The sequence below is a fragment of the Gopherus flavomarginatus genome, chromosome 13, assembly GCF_025201925.1.
Source record: "Gopherus flavomarginatus isolate rGopFla2 chromosome 13, rGopFla2.mat.asm, whole genome shotgun sequence".
In the NCBI taxonomy this organism is placed as follows: domain Eukaryota; kingdom Metazoa; phylum Chordata; order Testudines; family Testudinidae; genus Gopherus; species Gopherus flavomarginatus.
The window spans coordinates 18,936,730-18,964,303 of NC_066629.1; the positions used below are offsets into that span (position 1 = coordinate 18,936,730).

At 49.2% G+C, this 27,574-nt stretch overlaps 1 protein-coding gene across 6 annotated transcripts in view; it reads right to left on the minus strand.

Moving 5' to 3' along the window:
- Positions 1-27,574, minus strand: part of IGSF9B (immunoglobulin superfamily member 9B) — a 106,935-nt gene that overhangs the window by 33,564 nt on the left and 45,797 nt on the right. For 4 of the 6 annotated variants that reach the window (XM_050921532.1, XM_050921537.1, XM_050921531.1 and 1 more), the window contains exons 6-11: positions 24,536-24,677; positions 24,065-24,210; positions 18,693-18,835; positions 11,426-11,566; positions 9,950-10,066; positions 228-378 (exon numbers count right to left, since the gene is read on the minus strand). In XM_050921532.1, coding sequence (XP_050777489.1) covers positions 228-378; positions 9,950-10,066; positions 11,426-11,566; positions 18,693-18,835; positions 24,065-24,210; positions 24,536-24,677 — 840 coding nt within the window. Of the gene's footprint in view, positions 1-227; positions 379-9,869; positions 10,067-11,425; positions 11,567-18,692; positions 18,836-24,064; positions 24,211-24,535; positions 24,678-27,574 lie in introns of all 6 variants that reach the window. The other 2 variants (XM_050921535.1, XM_050921534.1) reach the window with 2 other exon arrangements.

A 27,574-nucleotide genomic window follows, 5' to 3' on the forward strand; every position in this document is an offset into this window, starting at 1 on the left:
CTCCATCCCCAACCTCCTTTATTCCAGCTCAGTCCTTTCCTTCCATGATCCCTTTGCCTGCTTATCCCCTTGCATGGCCTTCGCTCTCCCACCTTCTTGACCACACCTGCTCCTTTCATTCTATTTCATCAGACTCCACCCTTCCCTATTCCCCTTCAGTTATCCCCTCTTGCCATGCCCTCCCAAGCCCCCTATCTCTGGCCCATCAGCCTTTGGCCTTCTCCTACCTATGACTGTAAGGTGAGTGCTGGCAGTAATGCTTGTGACTACGTTGGTAGCGATGCACTCCCACTCCCCATGGTCATCCTTGCTGAGGGATCGGAACTGCAGGCTGCCACCTGGAAGGGTGTTGTGCTTGCTTCTACTGGGCTTCCCTACCTTGAGCAAAGAACAGAGAGAGCAGAGGGGAAGAAAAAAAACAACAACTCAGAAGAGCATTGCAAGGCAGTGGCATGAGGTAACTCTGTTAGCTAGGCTCTACGGGCGAGACCCACAGAATAACAGCCGGGAATCAAGAGGCTCCAGCACTTGGGGCTGGCTACAAAGATCGGCAGATGGCAGCACGTTTACGGATTTTAAGTTAAACATGCCAGTTAAAATGGCAGGATAATTAGACATAATGCATGCAGAACAGAGCTCTGTTTACAACTTGGCTACATAAGCATAAACACACAGACATACACACACCACGGACCTCAGAGGAGATTCAACCTGGGAGGTTCAGCATCCAAAGCACAAGTCTCTCTAGCACTTGAGATAAAAGAGAACTCCTTTAGCTGCAAGTAGCAGGCTATTGTTGTCTCTGGTGCCAGCCACTAGAAGAAGATATGATCACACGCACTAAGCCAGAGTTTTAATGTCAGTGAGGGTGAGTGATATGGACTTTTGATTGCTCCTGTTGACACTTTCAGAACCCTAAAATGAGTAACCACTTCGTGTCCACTGGAGTCTGCAAATGCACCATTAAGAACAAACCTGCCCCATTTTAAAAATGTGATTCTCTACCTTTTACCTGGTTCTAAGTTTCCAGACTAGAGGTCAAATTTGTCTCAGTTGCAATGGTACAACTGAGCAGAGTATATGTCTGTATACGAATGCTTTAAATAATACTCTGATTTACCCTTAGAAAGTAAATTGTAACCACACCACAGCGTTCTTCAGTAAAGGTTCAAAAGGACATTTCACAAATAAGGCTACCAAGGTGTGATGCAGTAGGGACTGTCTGGGTGGGGAGTGGGAGAGCAGGGGAGGACTTTAGGGGATGGACAATGCCAGGGCCTGTAACCTGAGCTAGGTAAGGGAGGGGAAAGGTCAACACCTTTGCCCGGGAAGGGGATAAAGGAAGGGGGTGGCAGGAGAGAAGCAGTTTGAGTTTGGGCTTGGGGCTGGATGGGCGGAATTCAGGGTATCCTAGCTAGGATCCAAGCACCCTGAAAGCCCAGAAGGACTCGATGGAGGGGTCCTGACTGTGCCTGCAAGCCCTGCTATAACCTGTGTTCCTGTTGTCCAATAAACCTTCTGTTTTACTGGCTGGCTAAGAGTCACTGTGGGTCCCAGGAAGAGGGGTGCAGGACTGGACTCTCCACACTCCGTGACAACTGGTGGTAGCGGTGGGATATACTGCACCCCGTGGACGGCGCTTCCTGCAGTAAGTGACTGGGGAGCAGTAAAACGAAGGGGTGATTAACCCCTGGGAGTGTGTGCCCAGTGAGAAGGACTTTGCAGTAACAGGGTCTCCCGGGGGATTGCAGCGAGCGATCCCAGGGGCGGAGGAGTCTGCAGCTCGACCCTGGCAGAGAGGTGGTGACCTCAAGAAGGGCTGGTGCACTAGGGGTCTCCCAGGAAACCGTGGGGAGCGGTGAGCACCCCGACCTGTGAGTGGCCAGCAGGAAGATGTATGCCAAGCAGGCGCAAGTGTAACCTGGTGGAGCTGTGCAAGCAGAGGGGGTTGCGCCCAGGGAGACGCACCAAGGACCAGCTGATTGCCCAGCTGGAGCAGGGAGACCGCATGAATGAACGGAGCCCTGTCTCTGAGGGAAGCAGCCAGGCAGATGCAGCGCAGGCACCAGGGTCTGTCCCCACTGGGAGTGGTCAGCTGGCGGACGAGGGCTTCCTGAGACCTCCCCTTCCTAGGCCTAGGGGAAGGGCGGGGAGGAGCCCAGTGTATACCGAGGGCACCGTGACACCCCCGGCCAGCAGAGGATCCTCCCGGCAAAGCTCACCCCCCAGCAGGGGATCCTCCCGGCGACGCTCGGCATCCGTGGAGCGGATGCGGCTGGAATATGAAAGGGAGCTGAGACGGGAGGAGCTCGGGTTAAAGAGGCAAGAGCTGGAGGAGAAGGCGAAACAGTGTAAACATGAGGAGAACCAGCGTAAACATGAGCGGGAGGAGAAGGAGAAACAGCGTAAACATGAGCTGGACCTGGCCCAGCTGAGGAGCAGTGAGGCCCCGGCTGCGGTGAGTGAGGGGGGACCCAAGCATACAAAGAGCTTTGATAAGCACTTGCTGCCTCGGCGTAAGGAGGGGGAGGACATAGATACCTTCCTGACGGCCTTTGAGAATGCCTGCGAGCTGCACAGGGTTGACCCTGCGGAGAGGATCGCAGTTCTCACCCCCTTACTGGACTCCACAGCCGTGGAGGTGTACAGCCGACTGAAAAGGGCGGAGGCAGGGGACTATGAACTGTTCAAACAGGCCCTGCTCCGCGAGTTTGGGCTGACTCCTGAGATGTACCGGAAAAAGTTCCGGAGCCAGCGTAAAACCCGTGAGGTCACATACCTACAACTGGTCAACCGGGCGCAGGGGTATGCCCGCAAGTGGACAGCTGGGGCCCAAGCTAAAGAGGACCTGCTTGACCTATGCATACTGGAGCACCTGTACGAGCAGTGCCCATCCGACTTGAGGCTGTGGTTGATGGACCAGAAGCCGGAGAACCCACAGCACGCAGGCCAGCTGGCCGACCAATTTGTGGACAGTCGGGCAGGGGAGAGTCTCAAAGGAGCAGGCCTGCCTCAATGCAGAGAGAGAGTCATCATGGGACCTCCCAAAGAGGGCCTATGGAGAACCCCCCCAAAAGGGGAACATCCAGCGTCAGGTCCCTCCGACCCACTCAAGGGGACCCACGAGACATGGGCTGCTATCACTGTGGCCAACGAGGCCACATACGGGCCCAGTGCCCCAAGCTCAGGGACAGACCAAGCAGACCCAACCCGCAGAGGGTGGACTGGGTAAAAACCCAATCGGAGGAGGGGCTACATTCCCAGGAAAGGGGGGCTGGCAACATACCACCTGTGGATGCTCCAGGCTCCAGGTTTTTGGTTTACCGGGTGGGCGCGGGGCTGCCCCTCCGGAAAGAGTGCATTGTTTCCCTGGAGGTAGATGGGAGGAAGGTCACTGGGTACTGGGACACGGGTGCAGAGGTGACGCTGGCCCGGCCCGAGGTGGTGGCCTCAGATCGGATGGTGCCCGACACCTACCTGACCCTGATGGGCGTGGGCGGGACCCCACTCAAGGTGCCCGTGGCAAGGGTACACCTGAAATGGGGGGCCAAGGAGGGCCCCAAGGATGTGGGGGTACACCGATATTTGCCCACGGATGTGTTAATGGGAGAGGACCTCGAGGACTGGCCTAGTAACACCCAGAGTGCCCTGGTCGTGACTCGTAGTCAGAGTCGGCAAAGGGCACTGCACCCCGACAACGGGGAAGGTACTCGACCCGAGGTGCAGGACCCTAACCCAGGGAGTGGGGAACGCCCAGGGGCACGGTTCACAGAGGCTGCGGCCTCAGACCCAGCCAGCAAGAGAGAGCCGGTCCCCATCCCTGTCCCAGCTGCTGAGTTCCAGGCCGAGTTGCAGAAAGATCCCTCCTTGCGGAAGCACCGGGACCGGGTTGACCTTGGTGCAGTACAGACCATGAGGAGAGGTTGCAAGGAGAGGTTCCTGTGGGAGAAGAGGTTCCTGTACCGAGAATGGGCTCCCCTAGGTGAAGCAGAGTCATGGGGGATCAGGAGGCAGCTGGTGGTTCCCCAGAAGTTCCGTCACAAGCTGCTGTACCTTGCCCATGACATCCCTCTCGCAGGGCACCAGGGAATCCAGCGCACCAGGCAGAGGCTGCTACAGAACTTTTACTGGCCTGGGGTCTTTACAGATGTCCGACAGTACTGCCAATCCTGTGACCCCTGCCAGAGGGTGGGGAAGGCCTGGGACAAGGGGAAAGCGGCTTTGAGGCCTTTACCCATCATAGAAGAACCTTTCCAGAAGGTGGCCATGGACATAGGGGACCCCTCAGCAAGACGACCCGGTCAGGGAAGAAATACATCCTGGTGGTGGTGGATTTTGCCACTCGCTACCCCGAGGCGGTGGCCTTGTCCTCTATTGAAGCAGACACAGTGGCAGATGCACTGCTGACAATTTTCAGCCGGGTGGGGTTCCCCAAGGAGGTCTTAACGGACCAGGGGTCCAACTTCATGTCGGCCCTGCTCCGGTCCTTATGGCAGAAATGTGGGGTCCAGCACAACTGGGCCTCAGCGTATCACCCTCAGTCCAACGGGCTGGTGGAAAGGTTCAACGGGACGCTGAAGATGATGCTAAAAACATGTATGAACCAGCACCTGCAGGATTGGGATAAGTACTTACCTCATCTGCTGTTCGCGTACAGGGAGGTACTCCAGGAATCTACCGGGTTTTCACATTTCGAACTGTTGTATGGAAGGCGGGTAAGGGGGCCCCTAGACCTGATGAGGGATGAATGGGAGGGAAAGGCCGCTCCCGAGGGAGAGTCAGTGGTGGAGTATGTCCTGACCTTCCGGGAAAGACTGGCCGAGCTCATGGGCCTGGCCAGGGAGAATCTGGCCCGAGCCCAGAGGAGGCAGAAGGTCTGGTATGACCGCACGGCACGGGCCCGTGCCTTTGCCACCAGGGATCAGGTGATGGTTCTCATCCCCGTGAGGAGAAACAAACTCCAGGCCGCCTGGGAAGGGACCTTCAAGGTTATCAAGCAACTGAATGAGGTAAACTATGTGGAGGAGCTGTCAAACCGGGCACATCACCGACGGGTGTACCATGTGAACATGATGAAACCATACTATGACAGGGGGAATGTGGTGTTGGCCGTGTGTGGACATTGGGAGGGGCAGGGAGATGACCCCTTAGTGGATCTATTCCCTGGGACAAAAGCTGGTTCCCCCCTGGAGGCGATTCCCCTCTCTGATCAGCTGACCCCAGCCCAGCACGCTGAGATCAGGGGGGTGCTGCATCTATACCGACAGCTGTTTTCCAACCAGCCTGGACGCACTAATTTGACTGTCCACCGGGTGGAGACCGGGTCACATCCCCCTATAAGATGCTCCCCTTTTCGGGTCACTGGTAAAACTGCCCAGGATCTTGAAAGAGAGGTCAGGGACATGCTGGCTTTGGGGGTGATCCAGCCGTCTTCCAGCCCTTGGACCTCGCCAGTGGTGCTGGTCCCCAAGAAGGATGGGTCAATCCGGTTCTGTGTGGACTATCGAAAGCTCAATGCCATCACCGTATCTGATGCCTACCCTATGCCCAGGCCTGACGAGCTCCTAGACAAGCTGGGAGGTGCTCAGTACCTCACCACTATTGATCTTACCAAAGGCTACTGGCAAGTGCCGCTGGACGCAGATGCCAGGCTGAAATCGGCCTTTATCACCCCTCCGAGGCTCTATGAGTTTCTGACCCTGCCCTTCGGCCTCAAGGGAGCACCGGCCACTTTCCAGCGCCTGGTGGATCAGCTACTGAGGGGGATGGAGAGTTTTGCCGTGGCGTATATTGACGACATCTGCGTCTTCAGCCAGACCTGGGAGGACCACATGTCCCAGGTTAAACAAGTCCTGGACCGACTCCGAAAGGCTGGGTTAACAGCAAAGGCTGAGAAGTGCAAGGTGGGGATGGCTGAAGTATCTTACCTGGGCCATCGGGTGGGGAGCGGCTGCCTGAAGCCGGAACCAGCCAAGGTGGAGATGATCAGAGACTGGCCTGCTCCCAAAACCAAAAAGCAGGTCCAGGCCTTTATTGGGATGGCGGGGTACTATCGAAGGTTCGTGTCCCACTTTAGTGCCATTGTCATAAACAGATAGCTAAGGGTTAATGTCTCTTTCACCTGAAGCACCTGACCAGAGGACCAATCAGGAAACCGGATTTTTTCAACTTTGGGTAGAGGGAATTTTGTGTCTGAGTCTTTGTTTTCTGTCTGCCTGCTTTCTCTGAGCTTTGGAGAAGTAGTTTCTACTTTCTAGTCTTCTGTTTCTAAGTGTAAGGACAAAGAGATCAGATAGTAAGTTATATGGTTTCTTTTCTTTGGTATTTGCATGAATATAAGTGCTGGAGTGCTTTGATTTGTATTCTTTTTGAATAAGGCTGTTTATTCAATATTCTTTTAAGCAATCGACCCTGTATTTTATCACCTTAATACAGAGAGACCATTTGTATGTATTTTTCTTTCTTTTTATATAAAGCTTTCTTTTAAGACCTGTTGAAGTTTTTTCTTTACTTCAGGGAAATTGAGTCTGTACTCACCAGGGAATTGGTGGGAGGAAGAAATCAGGGGGCGATCTGTGTGTTGGATTTGCTAGCCTAATTTTGCATTCCCTCTGGGGGAATAGGAAAGTGCTTTTGGTTTCCAGGACTGGGAACAGAGAGGGGGAGTCACTCTGTGTAGTTTCACAGAGCTTGTGTCTGTGTATCTCTCCAGGAGCACCTGGAGGGGGGGAAGGGAAAAAGGATTATTTCCCTTTGTTGTAAGACTCAAGGGATTTGGGTCTTGGGGTCCCCAGGGAAGGTTTTTCAGGGAGACCAGAGTGCCCCAAAACACTCTAATTTTTTGGGTGGTGGCAGCAAGTACCAGGTCCAAGCTGGTAGCTAAGCCTGGAGGTTTTCATGCTAACCCCCATATTTTGGACGCTAAGGTCCAAATCTGGGACTAAGGTTATGACAGCCATAGCCACCCCCATCACTGAACTGTGCAAAAAGAGGAAGCCAGACAAGGTGATCTGGACTGAGCAGTGTCAGGAGGCTTTCCGGGTGCTGAAGGAGACTCTGGTTAGTGGCCCCGTTCTGGCAAACTCAGATTTTGACAAACCCTTTATGGTGTTCAACGATGCCTCAGACACGGGACTTGGGGCGGTGTTAATGCAGGAGGATGAAAACGGGGAGACACACCCCATCATGTCCCTGAGTAAGAAACTGCTACCCGGGGAACAAAGCTACGCGGCCATCGAGAAGGAATGCCTGGCCATGGTGTGGGCCCTTAAGAAACTGGAGCCATATCTCTTTGGGCGACACTTCACCCTGTACACCGACCACTCTCCCCTGACCTGGCTGCACCAGATGAAAGGAGCCAACGCCAAGCTCCTGAGGTGGGGCCTGCTCCTGCAGGACTATGACATGGACATGGTCCATGTGAAGGGAAGTGCCAACCTGACAGCGGATGCGTGTCCCGGAGAGGGGGCCCTAAACTTCCCCAGGTCACTGGGCAGAGTGACCCTGCTCAGTTCAATCTTGAAGCGGGGAGAGATGTGATGCAGTAGGGACTGTCTGTGTGGGGAGTGGGAGAGCAGGGGAGGACTTTAGGGGATGGACAATGCCAGGGCCTGTAACCTGAGCTAGGTAAGGGAGGGGAAAGGTCAACACCTTTGCCCGGGAAGGGGATAAAGGAAGGGAGTGGCAGGAGGGAAGCAGTTTGAGTTTGGGCTTGGGGCTGTGTGGGCGGAATTCAGGGTATCCTAGCTAGGATCCAAGCACCCTGAAAGCCCAGAAGGACTTGATGGAGGGGTCCTGACTGTGCCTGCAAGCCCTGCTGTAACCTGTGTTCCTGTTGTCCAATAAACCTTCTGTTTTACTGGCTGGCTAAGAGCCACTGTGGGTCCCAGGAAGAGGAGTGCAGGACTGGACTCCCCACACTCCGTGACACAAGGCTGGAACCATTCGTGAAAAAAAGTCTAGGTGCTTTTTGTTTGGTTTTAAATGGAGAAAAAAAGGTGACTCTCTCTCTTTTGATGGCCGAGATGCTGGGTTACATAACCAGTGACATTCACACCCATAAACTCAAGTTGTACAAATCCTAAACTGCTTCCAAGTCCTCATTCTCCACAATGTGTGCATTGCTTTTCTGTGGATTTCTTGTGCATAGCTTTTTTGGGATTTACTGGCCTTCTTTGTAATGTTATCTTTCAACACCTGTAAAAGGGTAGATTTTTTTTGGGGGGGGGGGCGGGTTGGGGGGAGGACCAGGGAGATCAACCACCCCAAGTAGCTACTAATGCTGAATCCAAGGCCTTCAGTGGCTTCGCCACAGAAGCCAGGTTTGAGTTGGCAGGAGCTTTCATGAGCCTGTACTGTATGTGAGGGCCTTTGGTTTTATGTTTTCTGGTGGAACTCAGGTAAGTCCAGACTAGTCCTGACTGAAAGCACCAGAGGATGACATACCCAGGAAAAATCAAGGCAAAAGAAACAGAAAAACATATGGGGCAGAAGGGGAGGTGTTGAAAAGCAGGAAAAATAAAAAAGAGCATTAAAAGAAATGAAGGAGAAAGGAAATAAGATGGACAGGAAGATGCAAATGTTGTAGAGCAGTGAGCAAATCACTTCAATTTCTCATTTTCTTACCCGTATCCATTGAGGTTTGCACTTGGGCTACTTTATTATCTTCTGCCTCGAACCCAGAAAAATCAAGGGTGATGCCAGCTGTGCATGGTCTTCCACTGTGAGCCAGCACACCCTTGCACTGACTGCCCCAACATGACTAAGCTAGATGTGGCTTAATGCTTGGGAAATCCCAGCCTTGTGCATCATATATGCAAGGCTGGAGAGCTCCACAAAACAGCAGCAAACAGAAGAAAGAGCAGTAAAAGGATGAAAGGCCTGGGGAGAAAGTCCTGCAGTCGGGACAAAGACCTAAGCAGGTCCCACTGGTTTGACTGTTTTTCTATAAGGAGAATGGAGACTTGAGGGAAGGGGCACACTGGGTAGCATGGGGGGGACCTGGGAAGCCCACAATGAGTGACTATATTGAACGCCGAGGAATGACTTTTGGTGCTACTGGTAAACAAGAAGCTTGTGTATTTGGGCAGAAGATCCAATCCAAAGGATGGAACTCTCCATCCCTAGCTGCCAGACTGTACAGAAGAAGGGGGAAAAAGGCTGCCCTTCAGGCCAAAATCCACCGGGATATCACAGCCGCTGTCACAGAGCCATCCCATGACTTGCCAGTTCAAGAGCCCTGAATTAAAGCAGGATATCGAGACATTATTATGCCAATGCAGGCCGCATTAAGGGGCACTTGGGGACACAACTGAGATCAAAAAAAGATTTGGAATGGAAAGAAATATTTGTGCACCCTCCGGAGGTGTTAAAGTAACAGGCTGATTCCTCACAAAGAAGAACGCACGTGCAGGAAAATGCCCCAGGCTGCAGAATATACATTCCATGAGGAAACCAAAGCAGCTGCAGGACTGCACTAAAAAAAGCCTCGTAGCTTCCACCGAGTGAGGGACACTTTCAAAAATGCAGCCACGGGGGAACCCCTGCCCTACTGTTGCCAATGCTCCATCTGCTGATGCAACCAACACAGCACAGTCCCAGTCTAGCACCCCAGGAGGGTTATTCCATCCTGCAGGTGACGACCCCAGCAGAAAGGATGGGGATCCTTCGGTGGGTGTTCCTGAAGTTGATACCAGTGTGCAGCAGCCAGAGGAAGGGCGTGGGGGCTTGCTCAGCTTTGCAGATGCTGCTGTGAAGGTTTCATGGTATTAAACACTTGTCAGGAGCTGGGTTTCCCCCACCCACTTGCGGGACAGGACAGCAGTGGTGCAGCCCGAAGCAAAGCAGCTGTACCTGCAGTTTGTTCTTACCGGGACAGAGTGTGGCTTTTCTGTCTGCAATATTCATCAAAAGCCAAAGGCACTGCAGATTTGTCTGGCAGGCCGGGTACCTTTCTCCAAGCGATGACAGGAAAGGGGTCTCCTGCAGCAGCACAAGGGATCAACAGCTCCCTCCCTGCCTCTTGTCTGTACTCCCAGCCTGGTAGCACCGTGAAATAGGGTGGGTCCTACAGTGGAGGGAAAACTCAAGTAACCGTCACCAAACACAACTGGCATGTGTACACACAACTGCTTCTTGAAGATCTACTCACAAATCAAGTTAAGAGCTAGTGGGGCTTCATCAGGGCAGAATGATTTAAATAACCTGTTTTGGTTTTTTTTTAATTCATTGATTTAAAATCAGGTTGGGGCTTTGCAAAACGAATTGAAAATGTGTGCTTCAGCAAAATAAGCTTACAGCAAGTTATAAATGCTGGGGAAGTTTCTAGAGGAACATTCTGCTGGGTATTATCTCTGAGTTGTACATAACTAAATTGTACATAAATAAAAATATTGGACATTAAGGCCTTGAACTTGCAAACATGTAAGCAGCTATGTAACTAATTTTTTCTTTACGTTGAAAGCTTTAACAGGTTTACAAATCATTGCCAGTTAAACATCAAAATAAAATGTTAACTATTACAACACTGAGCTTGTCTTTTTGTTTAAAAAAAAAGATTATGTGGGAACTTTACTCCCAAGAACAGTCTCGTAGACTTCATTGGGAATACTAACGTGCTTCAAATTAAGCACGTGCATAAGTATTTGCAGCACTGAGGGCTAAAATTGTATTTTTTTATAAAATCTTAAAATGGTAAAAATCTTTGCTTCGATTGTGACTTTTTTGGACTCACTGTCTTAGCAAATTTCTTGTGATTTTAAAAAACCCACAAACCAAAATTTTCAAAAATAGGAGCCTAAGCCCATATTTATGCACCTAATGTGGGGTTTTCAAAAACATCTAAGTGACTTAGGAGCACAAGTCCCACTGACTTTAAACTATAAACCCTGATGGAGACGTATAACCCATTTCAATCACTGAAGCTTTCTTAACTTGCAAAAGTTCAATATATAGGAAGGTAGTGCGGGTCACAAATCTAGCACAGGCTATTTGCTAATCAATTTTGTGTTTGAGCTTGTGTTTTTCACACAGTGCAACCATTACTGAGGAGACATGCTTATTTTTTTTCAGCACACATGAGCACTTGAAGTATGAAACTTTGTAGAAAAAAAGTCTATGTAAAAATCTGAAACTCTACTAACTATTCGAAAGCTAGCTAAAGTACAAACCACCCACTGCAGCAACTAAAGACTATACAATGGAAAGAACTAGTGACATGTAATTTTTTAAAAAATAATTTCAATATAAAAAAACTTCATTCTTAAAAAAAATAAATGATTTTTATCCATCCTGCTTGTTATAAAACACATGCATGTGCATCAATCCCCAACACCACCCCAGAGAACTCTTCTTTGGCATGATAATTCCATCATTTAAGAAACTACCAAAAGTTTTCTGATTGCAAGGAATCGAACAGGTATGTTACCTTCAGTACCAGTCGGGCAGGGGGGGACTGGCCCATCGTACCCAGGGCATTATAAGGCACACAGGTATAAGTGCCGAGAGCTTCCTCTGTTACCTCCTCTATTCGGATTGACCCGTCTTCCAGCAGGTTCCAGCCAGAATACTGCAAGGCCAAGAGATATGGAATTACCATGAGGCCAATAGAAGTTATTGCTATCCATGATCCCCAAACATCCCCTGAATGTTGCCTGCAATGCTTCTGCAAGCTGTCCAAATCTTATTACAAATAAATATGAGAATGGATTAATGAGTCCCTGTAATTTCTGGACTGGAGATCCTGTGTGTTGACTGAGACCCTTTAGTCTCTTTTCTGCTCTCATCTTGCAACACCTTCAAATATAGCACAGCTGCTAATGATAGCTCTGTATCAAATGGGATCCCCTCTGCAGATCAGTAAAATGAGACTTTCATGGTCAGGAGTTTGAACCTCTGTTCCCTGGCTGCAGAGTTTATACCACTCTAGGACTTTTTCTTTTTCAGCTCCTTGAATTTCTCTCTAGATTATGAAAAACCCACTAAGATGCCAACCAGATGATTAGGATAGTTTCTTCTGGCCCATTTGGACTAGATTAGCATAAATGGTCTCCCTTCTGGACTTAATCTGTGAATCAACCACATGTCCCCTCGAGTCTGCCACAAAGCCAGGCTACTCAAAGAGCATAAAAACCACCTTTAGAAGCCAATATACTGCAATGGAACATCCAGATCATGCAAATATTCTTCAAAGCATTCCAGAGCTCCTTAACCTCTATAGCTTCCTACCTCTAGGGAGCAGGGGCAAAAATGGTCTCATTAAGATACTTAATTTAATTTGCAGTGTGACATCCTCTCTTCAGAGAAGGAAAATACCTGTACTGTATACCAGGCCCACCGAGGCCATCATCCAGGCACCAATGAAGGATTGCTGTCTAATTCACTGATGAATGTGTTTTATTCAATGTAGTTTGTATTGTTCCAAGCAATGGAGATGCCAGCACTTCTTTCAGAAGGACACCCTAACCAATCTCCATCTCGGGAAGTTACTTCCTCCTGACCTTCAGCTTGAGTTTTCTTTCGCTCAATTTCAAGCCATTACTCCCAGTCCTTACTCCTGGACCACCCTAAACAACAATTCTGCCATTTAAAGATTTGTACCAAGTCACGAAACCCACTCAAAACGTCATTTGAACAAGTTCTTTTAAACCATCCTGAGAGAAGTCATGTTGCTGCTGCTGCTTCTCTGAAATTCTTCCAACGCTCCACACAATTCTGATTCAGCTCCTCAGCAGTGGGGAGAGACACAGAGTTTGAACTTAACGTGACAACTGCTGAAACCAATTTCGTCAACAGAGCTGCAGCCAAAGGCAGATGTGTTTTTTACTAAGCTAACATTTCTCCGGAACATCCCAGTCTCATGCCAGGTGCTTGGTGACAAGTGGCACTGAAATGGTGAATCCCATCATTTTGCTTCTGTCTATTTGCTGCATACAGGCTATGGCAGAGATTTTGATATACACCTTCCATTATATTTAAGGTAACGTGTCTAAATCCTCTAAACTGTTTTGAAAAAAAACCTAAGGTAACATATCCAATGTGTGTAAAACACTTAAGATGTTATCTGTAACAACAGTTTTAAAGGCAAGACAGAGTGGCAATGTCACTACCTCCAGGAATTTACAATCTAAAGAGACACTTAGAATCACACACAGAACAAGGGTTACTCTCCTTGCGATTTCATAAACAAAACAAGTCTCTTCTGAACAAAGTGAGGTTTAAATACGGCTTTAAAAATATGTTCGTAATCATTTTGCGGCTACCAGCTGTGATAGCTAGTTATAATGGATCTATCTGAATGGTATAAATCTATTGCTATAGGGAAAGTCGTTGGCACAGGGCCTTGGTAATGGTGTATGGAATACTTTGCCGTGGGCACTAATGTAAATACACTACCCAGATCAGTAGTGTTCAGAAGTCATTACTATCAGCAGATGAATTGGTGGGGGTCCCAGTCCATTCTCTTTTGTATCCCCATTAGAGAGGGAAAAAAAAAAAGTCATCTGGACAACTGGGCCTTTGTTATTCTCCTTGGAGAGGTCAAGGACTCAATGTGCCAAGAGACTGAACTCCTCTGAGTCCTAGCAATGGACCCAACAACAGAGCACAGTTGAGGCAATATGGGGGAGGCAGGTATTGGCAATGTTAGTTCCTGTGCTGCGGACAACAGATGCTTGTCTCCAAGGCTACTGACCCAGCACCTGCCACCACTCCTTTTTTCTGGTATTGAAATGCATGCAGTGCCCAGGTTAAAGGGGTCAAGAATAATAGAACCAGAAGGGACCTCAAGAGGTCATTTAGCCCAGTCCCCTGCACTCAAGGCAGGGCTATCTAGACCATGTCTATCTCACTCACCCAAACAAACTGAAAGGAGACCAGTATCAGAGGGGTAGCCGTGTTAGTCTGGATTTGTAAAAGCAGCAAAGAGTCCTGTGGTACCTTATAGACTAACAGACGTTTTGGAGCACGAGCTTTCGTGGGTGCATCTGACGAAGTGGGTATTCACCCAGGAAAGCTCATGCTCCAAAACGTCTGTTAGTCTATAAGGTGCCACAGGACTCTTTGCTGCTTTGAAAGGAGACCTTTCCCCAAAGAATAGTTGGGGCAAGAGTTTATATTCACAACTGAAATTTCTGAATTTCCTCCAGCTGACAGCAGCCATCTTATGGAAATCACATCTGAGATGCCCATACCACGGGAGGCTGATACCAGAGATGACAGGCCATGTTCTAGATCCGCTGCGATCCCTGGTTTGGTCAGAATAAAAACTTGAAACCTTTAATATTTAAACAAAACTGTAAATATTGAATGTTTAGTTTAAAATATTAAAAGCCTGAAGTCCTTGCTCGTATTGTTATACCAGGATTACAGCAGGATGGAGACTCTTTAAAAGGGCTTTTAACATCAGCCTCCCATAAAATGCCAAGTCGCCAAGGTGGTCACTTTAACAGCAACACTGGCATTAGGTTTGTGAGGATTAGATACTGCACCGATAGAAGCCATATAAGAACCTAGACCAAAGACTCCATGGTAGGACAAGTTTAACTGGCAGATGAGGTCCAGGTTTTTTTTCCCCGCCTCCTGGTGAGAAAGGTGGTTTTACAAAGAGCTGCCCCTGAGCTTGTCAATATTTGAAATAGAAAGCAGGGCGTGGCTATAAACACTCACAGGGGGTGAGTCTGAGACGGAGGGAGATTATCCATCCCCACATCCGCATAAAGGGCATATTTTTTTCAGTGGAAGAGGGGTTACTGCTGGAAAGAGCCAAACCATTAAGTCAGATTCCTAATTCACATGCCTTCTAGAAAGTCAGACAAGTTCCTTTCCCCCCACTCCTTTCCTTCATTCTGCTTCTCTTTCTCCTGTTTGCTGGGGTTTCTTTAAGTAAAATACACTTGGTAATTGTTTAAAAGGGTTTTCCTCTGCAGCCTTTGAAACAGACCACACCTCCTCCCCATGTCTCAACTCAGCATTTCTTCCCTCTCTCTCCCACCCTCACTTCTCCGTCCTACTCTACACTATGTCCAGTCTTCTAGGGATGGAGGCTCTAGGGAACATGGGCCCTGATCATCCTCCAGGTGAAGGAGGGCAAGTGGCAGAATGTACATGTAGGAGAGCTGAGAGCCCTGGCACTCAGCACAAATGGCATAGTTCTCCTTCAGGTTGTTTCGGTCAAAAATAGCATGCGTCTCTCTTTTGCAGTGCATAGTACTGAGATTTGTTCTGGGGCAGGAGGCTGGCACCTTCTGTTTAACTGAAAAGGGAATAAATAGTGGGAGGAGGTTGGGACATTTACATAGAAGTGAGAATTGTCTCTAGGAGGTGCTAAATGCCAGCAGTTCAGGGCTTAATCCTGGAAGGTGCTGAGCACTGTGCCCCCCATCCAGCAAAGCACTTGAGCACCTGCTTACTTTTAAAGTCCCACAAGCAGCCCAGTGAAGCAGTACTGAATGGGGGAGGCAACCTACTGACAAGGTGTGGAAAAAACTAATCTACTCAAAGCTTTTTTTGCCTCTGTCTTCACGAACAATGTCAGCTCCCGGATTATTGCACTGAGCAACACAATACGGGGAGGAGGTGACCAGCCCTCTGTGGAGAAAGAAGTGGTTCAGGACTATTTAGAAAAGCTGGATGAGCACAAGTCCACGGGGCCGGATGCGCTGCATCCGAGAGTGCTAAAGGAGTTGGCGGATGTGATTGCAGAGCCATTGGCCATTATCTTTGAAAACTCATGGTGATCGAGGGAGGTCCTGGATGACTGGAAAAAGGCTAATGTAGCTCTCATCTTTAAAAAAGGGAAGAAGGAGGATCCAGGGAACTACAGGCCAGTCAGCCTCACCTCAGTCCCTGGAAAAAAAAAAAAAAAAATCATGGAGCAGGTCCTCAAGGAATCAATTTTGAAGCACTTCAAGGAGAGGAAAATGATCTGGAACAGTCAGCATGGATTCACGAAGGGCAAGTCATGCCTGACCAACCCGATTGCCTTCTATGATGTGTTAACTGGATCTGTGGATATGGGGAAAGCAGTAGATGTGATATACCTTGACTTTAGCAAAGCTTTTGATACCATCTCCCACAGTATTCTTGACAGCAAGTTAAAGAAGAATGGGCTGGATGATTGGACTATAAGGTGGATAGAAAGCTGGCTAGATCGGCGGATTCAGTGGGTAGTGATCAATGGCTCCATGTCTAGCTGGCAGCCGGTATCAAGCAGAGTGCACGAAGGGCCAATTTTGTTCAGTATCTTCATTAATGATCTGGAGGATGGCATGGATTGCACCCTCAGCAAGTTTGCAGATGACACTAAGGAGTGATATGCTGGAGGGTAGGGATAGGATACAGAGGGACCTAGACAAATTAGAGAGTTGGGCCAAAAGAAATCTGATGAGGTTCAACAAGGACAAATGCAGAGTCCTGCATTTAGGATGGAAGAATCTCATGCATTGCTACAGACTAGGGACTGAGTGGCTAGGCAGCAGTTCTGCAGAAAAGGATCTAGGAGTTACAGTGGATGACAAGCTGGATACGAGTCAACAGTGTGCCCTTGTCACCAAGATGACTAATGGCAATACTCCTACTTATATAGCCCAAAATGCCAGCAGATGGAGGGACATGATCATTCCCCTCTATTCAGCATTGGTGAGGCCTCATCTGGAGTACTGTATCCAGTTTTGGGACTCACACTACAAGAAGGATGTGGAAAAATTGGGGCTGGAGCACATGATTTATGAGGAGAGGCTGAGGGAATTGGAATTTAGTCTTCACAAGATAAGAATGACGGGGGATTTGATAGCTGCTTTCAACTACCCAAAAGGGGGTTCCAAAGAGGATGGATCTAGACTGATCTCAGGAGTAGCAGATGACAGAACAAGGAGTAATGGTCTCAAGTTGCAGTGTGGGAGGTTTAGGTCGGATATTAGGAAAACTTTTTCACTAGGAGGGTGGTGAAGCACTAGAATGGGTTGCCTAGGGAGGGGATGGAATCTCCTTCCTTAGAGGTTTTTAAGGCCCGGCATGACAAAGCCCTGGCTGGGATGATTTAGTTAGGAACTGGTCCTGCTTTGAGCAGGGGGTTGGACTAGATGACCTCCTGAGGTCACTTCCAACCCTGATATTCTATGATTCTTAAGCCCTTTTCTGGATTAAGCCCTTCATTCTCAACTTTATTTTAAAAATCACCACAAACAAGGGGAATAGGCAATCTGGCCATTTCCAACTCAACAGAAAACTTTTCCACCACAAGAATCCATAACATTAAGGACACACAAAGGGAGACATCTACACTGCAAAAAAACACTTGCAGAGGCAGCAAACCCCAGAGCCTGGGTTAATGAGTTAGGCCAGTGGTCCCCAACCTTTTTCATCTGGTGGGTGCCGGATGACGAGCTACCGAGGACTGTGGCCAGCAGAGAAGCACCCGCCGAAATGCCACTGAGAAGTGGCAACATCAAGAGGCGTCGCCGCCAAAAATCAGCAGCATTTTGGCAGCGACGCCTCTTAATGACGCTGCTTTTCGACAGTGACTCATCTTGATGTTGCCACTTTTTGGTGGCATTTGGGCAGATTCTTGTCTGCCCGCCAGTACATGGGTGCAGATAGATGCCCCGGCAGGCACCATGACACCCGTGGGCACCGCTTTGGGTACCACTGAGTTAGGCTAACCTAGAGGGGTAAAAAATAGCAGAGCTGATGCTCCCTCCACGTTACAGAGCCCAAGCTGCAGCCCAAGCCAAACCTTCGACACTTACTTTTAGCTCCATAGCATAACCCCCTGCGAACCTGAGCCAGTTGACTCAGTCCCTGAGACTAGCTGCTGTGGTTTTGGGGGGTTTTTTTGTTTTTTTTTGCACAACAGTCGTACTCTTAGCACACTTGTATGACAGTCCCTATCTCAGGGCCACCTGGCGCAAGAACCAACAGGCAGCTCCTCCCATTAACTGACTTCCAGTGCCACATGCTTTTGACAAGTCGGCCCCAGATCGCACCAGCATCCCCACTTGACTGGCCCACTCTGAACCAACTGCTACAACCTGTCCCATTGGGTCCCTGTGGTACCCTGGCCTGACCCTGTGCCAACCAACTACCATACAAACATGAGAGACAGGGAAACAAGGTTGAAGGCCAGCCCAGGCTGTGTCCCCCTCAGTCCTCTAGTTCCCCTGCTGCTTCCCTCCTTCCTGTGCTCCCTCAGCCTGGGGAGCCTGCTGCTGAGAGGGGTAGCTCAGTGCCACTATGGGCAACCCTCAAAGCACCCTACAGGGGCAGGTGGAGGGAACAGTCTCTGGTCTCCGGCCCCTGCAGCACAGCAGAGGCAACGGTGGCAGCAGCTTGTGGGGAGGAGAAAGGGAAAAGAGACATGGAGAGAGAATGGCTGACCCTATGTATGCATGGTGGTGAGGGGCGTTCATGGGGTGGTTGGCAGCAGCGGAGGGAGTATTTCATGGGCAGACGGGCTGTTATAATTTTGCCTGTCCTCAAGGGCACCGGTCAGGTTGGTGAGTGGAGATCGAACTGGGGACTTGTCTGTCCCACTACGGTGGCTGAACCTTCCCTCACAGCTCCCAGTGTCATGCCTGCCTGTCCCGTTAACTCCGGACCCACGGCCGCACGCTGCCAGATCCTTCCCCATAGCGCCCCATGGCGTCACAGTTTGACACAAAATAGCCCTGTTTGTCTTTGCCCAGACACAACTTTACCTTTTCGAATCGCAGGGGGCGTCCATCTTTATTCCACTTGACGAAGATGACTGGTGGTTCTGCCTCCACCGGACAGCGGATGTAGCCATGTATCCCAATGGGAACATATAGGATGGGTGGCATGTTCACCACACGGGCGGGATCTGGGGGGAGTAATAGGAAGTTATTTTCAATCACCTTACCCTTCTTTTCCCTTCACATGAACAAAACTATACGCCGGGGTGGCCTGACCGCTGCTCACTAGCTGCATGCAGCTCTTTTACCGTTAAAGTGCAACTTGCAGAGCCCCCACGATCCCCCCATTCTCCACCTACCAGACCAGGGGGTGAAGCTCAGGGCTTCTGCCCTGCGGCAGGATGGTGGGGCTAGGGGCTTCTGCCAGACAAGCAGTGCCTGCTGAGAGTGGGGGGGCTGCGCACAATTTAAATGTTCAGCCCACCCCAACAGCTTGAGTCATGCCCCACTTCTTACCCTTAATGGCCACTCCCTGCAACTCCCAGGTGTTAGCTCCCCGTGGAGAGGCAGCAGCAAACAGCAGGGAGGTGCTGCTGCTCTCTCTCTGCAGGGAAACGCAGCAGCAAAAGCAGTGGCTCTCCCTGCAGCTCCCAGCTGTTGGCCACTGCTTCTCTCCATGGCTGCTGTTCCCAGCAGCTGTCATGCAGGGAGGGGACCCAGCGGCACCATGTGACCAAGCAGGGCCAGCAAACCTTGGCAAAAGTCTGGGGTGGCATGTGCCCCCCTCCCCATGTCGTCTCTGGCTCCTACCCAGCAGAGAGCGAGGTCTCAGGGCTTCAGCCCCATAGGGCATGCCTCCCGCAGGGCTGAAGCCCAAAGTCCCAGCAGGTACACCCCAGTTCTCAAACTTTTCAAGATTGTCGTACGCGGCTCAGAGGGTCGGTAATTTTGGCCACCTCGCTATACGCTCTTTTCACTGTACCCTGATTTGGAAGGGTCAACGTTATTGTTATAATGGAGTGCAAAGCCTAAACACTAACTCTGCCGCATCCATTACCCTCCTGGCCCTGGAAGACCATTATCCTTATAGTCCCATTATCCTCTTCGAATCCATTAAAAATATTTAGAATTTCTATTGAGCCTTACGTACTCAAAGCATTTCACTTTGACCTCCCTACCCTAAGCTGCAGGCCCATGTACAATTACCGTTAAAAGAAAACTACACATGCAACATAATTACATGTGTCTGCACAGCACTATTAAAACACTCTCTCTCCTGCAAAATCTAAGCTCCTTCTCACTAAATCTCAACCACTCAGGCTTTGCAACTCAGTACACTGTTGGATCGAGGAAGTCCTACCATCAAGGGCACTCCCTTGAGAACACAGGAAGCTAAACACACACAGGGCATAGTAGCAGTGTGGGTAGTCCAGCTAGAGGTGGCATGCAAAGGAAACAAAAACAAAACAAAGACAACCCAGGCTTATGCCCTGTTTTGCTTCTTCGTGTCAAATCACAGCAACAATTAATTCAAAGCCAACAGCTAACTAGTGACTCCAATGTTTTAACAGAGGTGGTGAGCCAAGCTGGGAACCGCAGGTTGTCTGACCCCCATCTCTGCTCACCATAGTGAAGGGATAGGCACTTACACCATTCATTCCACAGATCCACAAAAACCATGCTACTTGAAAACAGCTAGTGAAGGAAATACACAAGAGTTGAAAGAGAAAGTAAAGAGAGCCCACTGCTGAAAACCACTGGGGAAGGAGAAGAAAAGGGGGAACAGCCAGGAAGCCCCTATTTGAGGGGGGTAAAGAGAGGAGGAAGATCCGAGCACTACTAAAATGAAAGCACCTGGAAGGAAAAGGTGTTCCCCTTGAAAAGATGAGATACCAAAGGGCACACATGTTCTTCCCCAATGTCAAATTACCATCCCCAGGTGCTACCTAGCTATTTATAACTCCCACCTATAGTATCTGCATATGAAATCAAATCCCCCCCCCACCCCTTCTCCTTTTGCTGATCTAGCAACCCAATCACTTGCTTAGTTTCCAGTTCCCCAAACATTACATAGAGAGGAAACGTGTTAGGTGTCAGTAATTCCCCAAGACAAGCACAGAGTAATGGGATGACTCTGCCATTGTCAGGAAGGAAGGGGGGAGGGATAGCTCAGTGGTTTGAGCATTGGCCTGCTAAACCCAGGGTTGTGAGCTCAGTCCTTGAGGGGGCCACCTAGGGATCTCGGGCAAAAATCAGTACTTGGTCCTGCTAGTGAAGGCAGGGGGCTGGACTCGATGACCCTTTGGGGTCCCTTCCAGTTCTAGGAGCTTGGGTATATCTCCATTACTGTATATTATAATACAAGACTGATGGGAACATGAACAAGTCAACAGGGAAGAATTAATCCTTGTTAGCTGGGATTTGGGGTGGAGGTTGTTTGTTTCCTTCCATCCCCACCTCCAGATTTGATGGCTGGCCAGTAAGGGAAAAAACAAAAACAAGAAAACTGCAGAGATATTAAAGGCTGGAAACTGAATTATTAAAATCCACATTATTGCTTTTTGGCTGTGTCCTGGGGCCATTCAGCACTGATATTTGCAGGAATCCAGGTGCACATACGTGGAGCAGGGGAATATGAGACTGCTGAAGGTGTTTTTATTCCACAGGCTCACTGGCTGACATTTTTAACTCTAATCACTCTCTCCAAACTGCCAATATCCAGCCAGGAGCTACCAAGGTCATGTAATTGTGGCAGTGGCATCGTAACCCAGATTGGAAAGTAGTTTATCATATGCAACTTGCTTTATCCCCCTTTAGTTTAACATCATGTCTTAGGAAATGTAATCAACAAGACTGGACAGCTCAAGGGATCAGTAATGGCCTACAGAGCCTTTCACTTCTAGGTGACTGGCTGAAATCCAGCCTAGTTCAGTAAACACCAAAAGCTGTACCATCTGATGGTGGCTTGTGTGAAACAAGTTGTGGTTTCAGTCTAAAGTCTAACAGAAAAGTGATCACCACAATAATTGCCCACCCACTCCTCTTGTTGAGATATCTTAGCAGAGACACCAAGGACTTAATGGGCCCTGGAGACCAAATTCCCCAACTACTCTCACCACCAGTCTTAAAGTTGATCCTTCCAGACGAGAGAGATGAAGCGCCCTGACTCAACAGCATATGGGAAGTTTGTGCTAACATTGCCCCAGCACTGCTAGGTAAGGAGGGAGAGGACTGCATTCTCCAAGGCTGCCAATCTGGCACTTGTCACCAGTGCTAAATTTACTTCCAAAAAGTAGTTCTCTTTTAAAGGAAGAAAGTTGACCCGTGTGAAAATGAGGCACTCTTGCTCACAGAGCATTAGCAAAGATCCCAGAACAAGGATAAAAGCAGGTGTTTATTCCAACCAAGGAACTGGATTATTGCAAAGGGACGCCGAGCACGCCTTGTAGCTTTAAATGACAAAGTATAAGAATCCCTCTCCACATCTCCAGGACTCAGGTGAAAGAAAAACGTGTGCAAACCCCATCTTTGTATGCCTGCTCTCCATGGCGGTTTCTGATGGTTATGAGACCTGAAGTGAACTTTGGATCAGTGGCAGGATAGATTTGATGTTGTGAAGGAATATACCCTCCCAAAAGCAGAGGTCTGTCTAAACGCCTCTGTAAGCAGTTCCTAAACTTGCATCCTTTTGAACAGGGGACTTTGTGGGGACAGTTCCCTGGCTCTGAACTTTGCTTCTCTGTGAGTTCATATAAGAGAAGGAACTGGCTTCTTATGTCTCCCAGCTCCTTAACGTACGTTTATTAATGATCCATCCATAGCCTGAGTCTACTGGCCTTCAAGAGGAAGCTTCAGACCAATGGGTTTGTTCAGACTTTTGCCTCCCCTTATAAAATCAAATGCTACAGTCTTCTGTAGTAACAGGCCAAATCAACACAACAGAACCTAGCTCTTCATCAGTGCATCTGAAAACAGTTCATACGGGAGGTTTACTGATGGGGAAAATGAGGCACAGAGAGGTGAACTGACTTGCCCAAGGACAGCCAGCATGCTAGGGAATAGCAACCACGTCACCTGAGTGCCAGGCCAGTGCTCCATCTACTAGGCTACACTGCCTCCAACATCACTCTTGTAAGCAACAGCCATTTGGACCCTTATCACAGAACGCTGTAGGAGGGGAGGCATGTTAAATGTGAAGACATTCCTTTCAGAGTCTGTCTCTCCAATTTATTTAGATCAGTTACTGCTTTGTATTTCCTGTTTCCAGGATGCCAACACACCCGGAAGACAAGGCAGCATTAACAGGTTTTTATAATTATGCATAAAAATATAAACCACACACACTTGATATGATGTGTCACGGCCCTACTTCCCACACAGAACAAGACAGAATACAACTGATAATCAAGACACTATTATTAGCATTCACAGCCATCAGCAGTCAAGTCTGATACTCTGGCTGGCGTTTGAAAAGCTGGAGAGTTTGGAACAAATAGTAATCTTTGCACCTAGACACATTAAAAAGGAGCGCAATCCCATCCATCAATTTTAGGCATTTCAGTAATGCCCTTCACCGTCATATCTGACGCCAGCAAATTAGATCTACATACCACTGCCCAGGACAGACAGTCACAGTGGTTCTATACACTCCTCTCCCCCATTTAGCAACGTCCCAGATCACAGCTAGACCGCACAAGGTGCAGTCATTTATGCCAGCACAGAGTGGGTGCAATCTCTAACTTTCTAATCTAGCACCACTTTATCCCCACTTTGCAGCGGGGTATGTGCCTGGACAAGATGCAGGACAGTGGTGAATCAGGACACGAGGACGCTGCATGGAAGGTTTGGGGTATTTCATATGTGAACGTATGCTAGCATTTCCTTGACTTTGGTTCTGGTGGAAAAACTCTGGAATAAAGATGGGTCGAACGTTATGCTTCAGGGCAAGGTGTTTGGAAAGTGTCTTGTACATTGTGGGTGCCAATACAGGGGATGGATACCTAAGCAAGGAAGGAATCCTACCCATGCTGCCTGGCATTAAGCTGTTAGCTGGGAGTAGGGTATTCATCTTCCTCTGAAATATCAGCTATTGACAGCATGCTGTACTTGATGCATCAACTGTCTGATTCATTACGGCAAATGCCAGGTACCATTGCATTAAACAAAGTAATGAACCCACACACTCTGCCAGCCAGCCTAGTCTCATCAGACCCAATAATCTATTGTGATTTTACTCCCCTCCACCTCACTCCATATGTTGCCTTCACATCACAGTAACCCAAAAAGTTACACTGGGATAGCACAATGAATGCCTCTAGGCAGGATTACGACAAGGACATTATCTAAACCATCTTCTTCCCATAGCAGAAATGGCCCATAGATCCCTCAGGCCTCCCTGCCCCACCATCTCCACTCACACTGCACTGTCAGGTAGGCAGAGGCTGACGGTGAGCGGCCAAGGCTGTTGCTAGGAATGCAAGTGTATTTCCCAGTATCGTCTGATTTGACACGGAAGATGATCAGCGTCCCATCAATCAGGATCCGGACCCTCAGTTTCAGGTCACTGCATGGGGTGAGAGAACAGAAGGGAAAAGGAGGAGTGAGGAGACAGTACTGGGTTCCCCTCACAGAGAGAGGGGAGCAGCTCTCAGAGCCGGCCGCAGGGAGCTGTCAGGGAAACCTCAAGGGCGGCAGTGAAATGCCCGGATAGGTGCATTGGCCCAGGTTGGGGGCAGAAGTGCATTGCTGGAAGAGTATCCCGATTCCCTGGGGGACGCAAGGATCTCTGGAACAGCAGACCCCTTCCTTTACTGAGAGATAGAGAGAACGGCTCTGCGACAAGAGGCACTCCTCCCAGCACGGACCGAGAGGCCAAGAGCCAAGCTTACTTCTTGAAGTAGACGTTCTCCTCCTCCCAGTACCAGGTGTAGGTCATGTTCCCCGGATAAGCCTCGGCCTGGCAGGTGAACAGGGCATCCTGGGAGATGTTGACGGTGATGTTCTCTGGAGGGGAAACGATGAAGGGGGGTCCTGAGGGAGAGCACGAGAAAACCAGTTACCTCAGCCGCCAAAAAGCTCAGGCTATGAACAGCCTCTCAGGGAAGAGGCAGCATCTCTCCCCTTAGCACATAAGGTCCAGACACCTGCAAGCACTTCTGTGTATTCAACTGGCCTGGCTCCCACAAGACGGGCCTTCAGCCCAGAGCCTCTGCCAAAACACAACTAGATTAGGGATAAAGCTCTTCGCACTGGGGCAATTCTGATGAGCCAAGGCCTCCTGGAAGAGAGAGATTAATGGGTGCCCAGCACTACCCTAGGAGAGGGCTCTGTCCCTTTAAAGGCACGCAGGGAGTGCTGTCAGAGGATCATGCAGACACAGCAGAAAGGGGGGTAGTGGGGACCGGAACAGGGTTAGACTCCAGAGCAGCAGAAGCTCTGACCTTGGTCTAGATGAGAGGACAGAGCTTCCAGCTAGCTCCTCTCCGGTGTCTCCCCCCAAACTCCTCGCCAAAGGGCAGTTTTAATCAATGCCACGGGAAGAGCTCAGCCCATGAAACAGACACTCAATATTCAGTCTCTGAGATCCCCCTCGGCAGGGAAGAGGGGAAGGAACGGAAGTGGGGAGGGGATGGGGGGGGCGGCAGCAGGGAATACAGACAGCTTAACAAAGCACGCTCTGTCAATGTCATCCAGGCTGGCACCCATCCTGCTGCTGTTGCCAGACCAACCACACTAACACAACATGCACGGCACCCTCTGTTAACCTCTCCATTCATTGAGTCCACCCCCAAGCTGTCTCCTCTCCTCCAACCTCTTTCCAGGAACCAGCACAGTGCTTTTTAACACCACCTGTGATGAGAGACGGTTACTCAGTAGCAAGGTCCAGCAATCAGGGGTATGGTAGCACATGCTTTTCTAGTGGTTAAAGCAAGGAGGACCGGGAGCCAAGTTTCATAAGTTCATTTCCAGCTTTGCCACTGGCTTCCTAGTTGACCTTCAGCAAGTCATTTCATCTCAGATTCCTTCCTTAAAAAAAGCACACACAGGAGTGCAGCAGCAACCTGCCTGGAACACTGTGTGGATTAGTCAGTTAATGTCTGCAAAGTGCTTTGAAGATGGGAAATAGCATACAAGTACAGAGCATTATTAAGTGCTTCAATAGGTGTGAAATGCTAAGCTCCCTTATCTTGCAGCAGAAATTGACCAAATAAAAGATTTATACAGAGAGAGGAAGCAGGCCTGCAATGAGGATGAGACCCAGCAGGTGTCATTTTTATTCTGCACAGCATTTTCTGGTGTTTTGCAAGTCTTCCCACACTTCTTAAAATAAAAAAAATAATCAGAACCTTTCTGTTAATCGGGACAGCTGCTTTATCAAAGAGACAGGCCCTCTGCCGGGGTGCTTCAATTAAGCAGATTTTGCTATAGTATAAATGGGATGCAGAACCATTAGGTGCTAACACAGCAGATGTATGCCCCGCATGCGCACGCATTCACACACACAAAGTCTGAAAGGGGCTCTGGGCTCCTCCGGAGTGACAGCCCGACCCAGTTCTTAATAAAAAGGGGTGTAGACCCATCGGAGAAGTGATTAATGTAGAGTCCCACAATGCCACATCTCCCACAGACCAGGGATTCACAGACTGAAACAGGGGCTCACAAACATTTTCATCCTGTGGCTCACAGCTTAAGGGAGATTGTCTAGTGGATGTCTGAGCCGTGACTTTACGTGGGAGTGGTTCATCTCCCTCCCCGGCGATCACGTGGCATCCCTGTGGCAATTGCTTCTGGAAACAAAGTATTTATGTATGTTTAGCTTCTTCTAATGCAATTTTAACAGCTGCGAATGAGAAGCCAGCACGTGATCAGCTAGCTCAGCGCAGACCTCCAGCAAGTGCTCCACAGACCACAGTATCAGCAGAACTAATCCAGATGGCAGCATGAAGCCACGGTCAACACTTGGAAGCCTGACTGACCATGTTACACAAAGCTTTAAAGGCAAAGTGGAGGGCACTGCCTGCTTCCCCATAAACAATGGGGTTTTAGATGCTTTAGGGTACAATTAGAGCTATTTCACACTTCCCTTCAAAAAAAATAACTCCCCCCATAAATAAAACCAAATGACAGATGATCAAGAGCTGCAGGTGTGTCATGCAGTTTCTGGACAGGTTGCGGGTTGCCACCAAAACAAGTACTTGTGGGACAGTCCTGACGTGGACACCATCAAACCTGGTAGTCAGTTTTGTATCATGTTGACTATGGTTCGTAGGACATTCCTATCATCACCTCCTCCTCCACCACATAGCATTTCTCAGCTGTAGGCCTGAAAGCAGTTTAGAAAAGCAGGCAAGTATCATTATCCCCATTATATAAGCAGGGAAACTGAGGCACGGGGAGGTGCTGTGACTTTCCCCAAGATCACATAGGGTGTCAGTGATAGAACCAGAACCACAGTCTCCTGGGTGTTCAGTCTGGCACCTTATTGACTTCAACACATCACCTCCCAAAACAAGTTTGGGGCAGACAAATGTCACGTTGTGCCACGGAACAGCCCTCTCTAAGCACAGTATATAGTTCAGAGGACGTCTGCTGAGCAAAGGGAGGGAAGACACAGGTATATGCAGTCTCAGACAAATCAGCATGAGATATGTCTCTCAAGGCTCAGGACAGGTCCTGCTATCACTAGACTCTTGCGTATATTGTAGGATGCTGCATCAGCCATCACTTCACATTCCTTGCTTTGGTCAGTTGAGCTGGCAGCCTGTAATGTTATTTAAACATCTGGGATTTAGGCTTATTTTCCTTGCTTATTTATTGATGGTATTTTTAATGGATGGCTGGGAGGAGGCCACGTCTCTCTCGCAAGAGGCTGCACAGGCCGGAAAACGGGCCAGGTCAGTTCCTACACCAGAGCTGCATACTCCCCT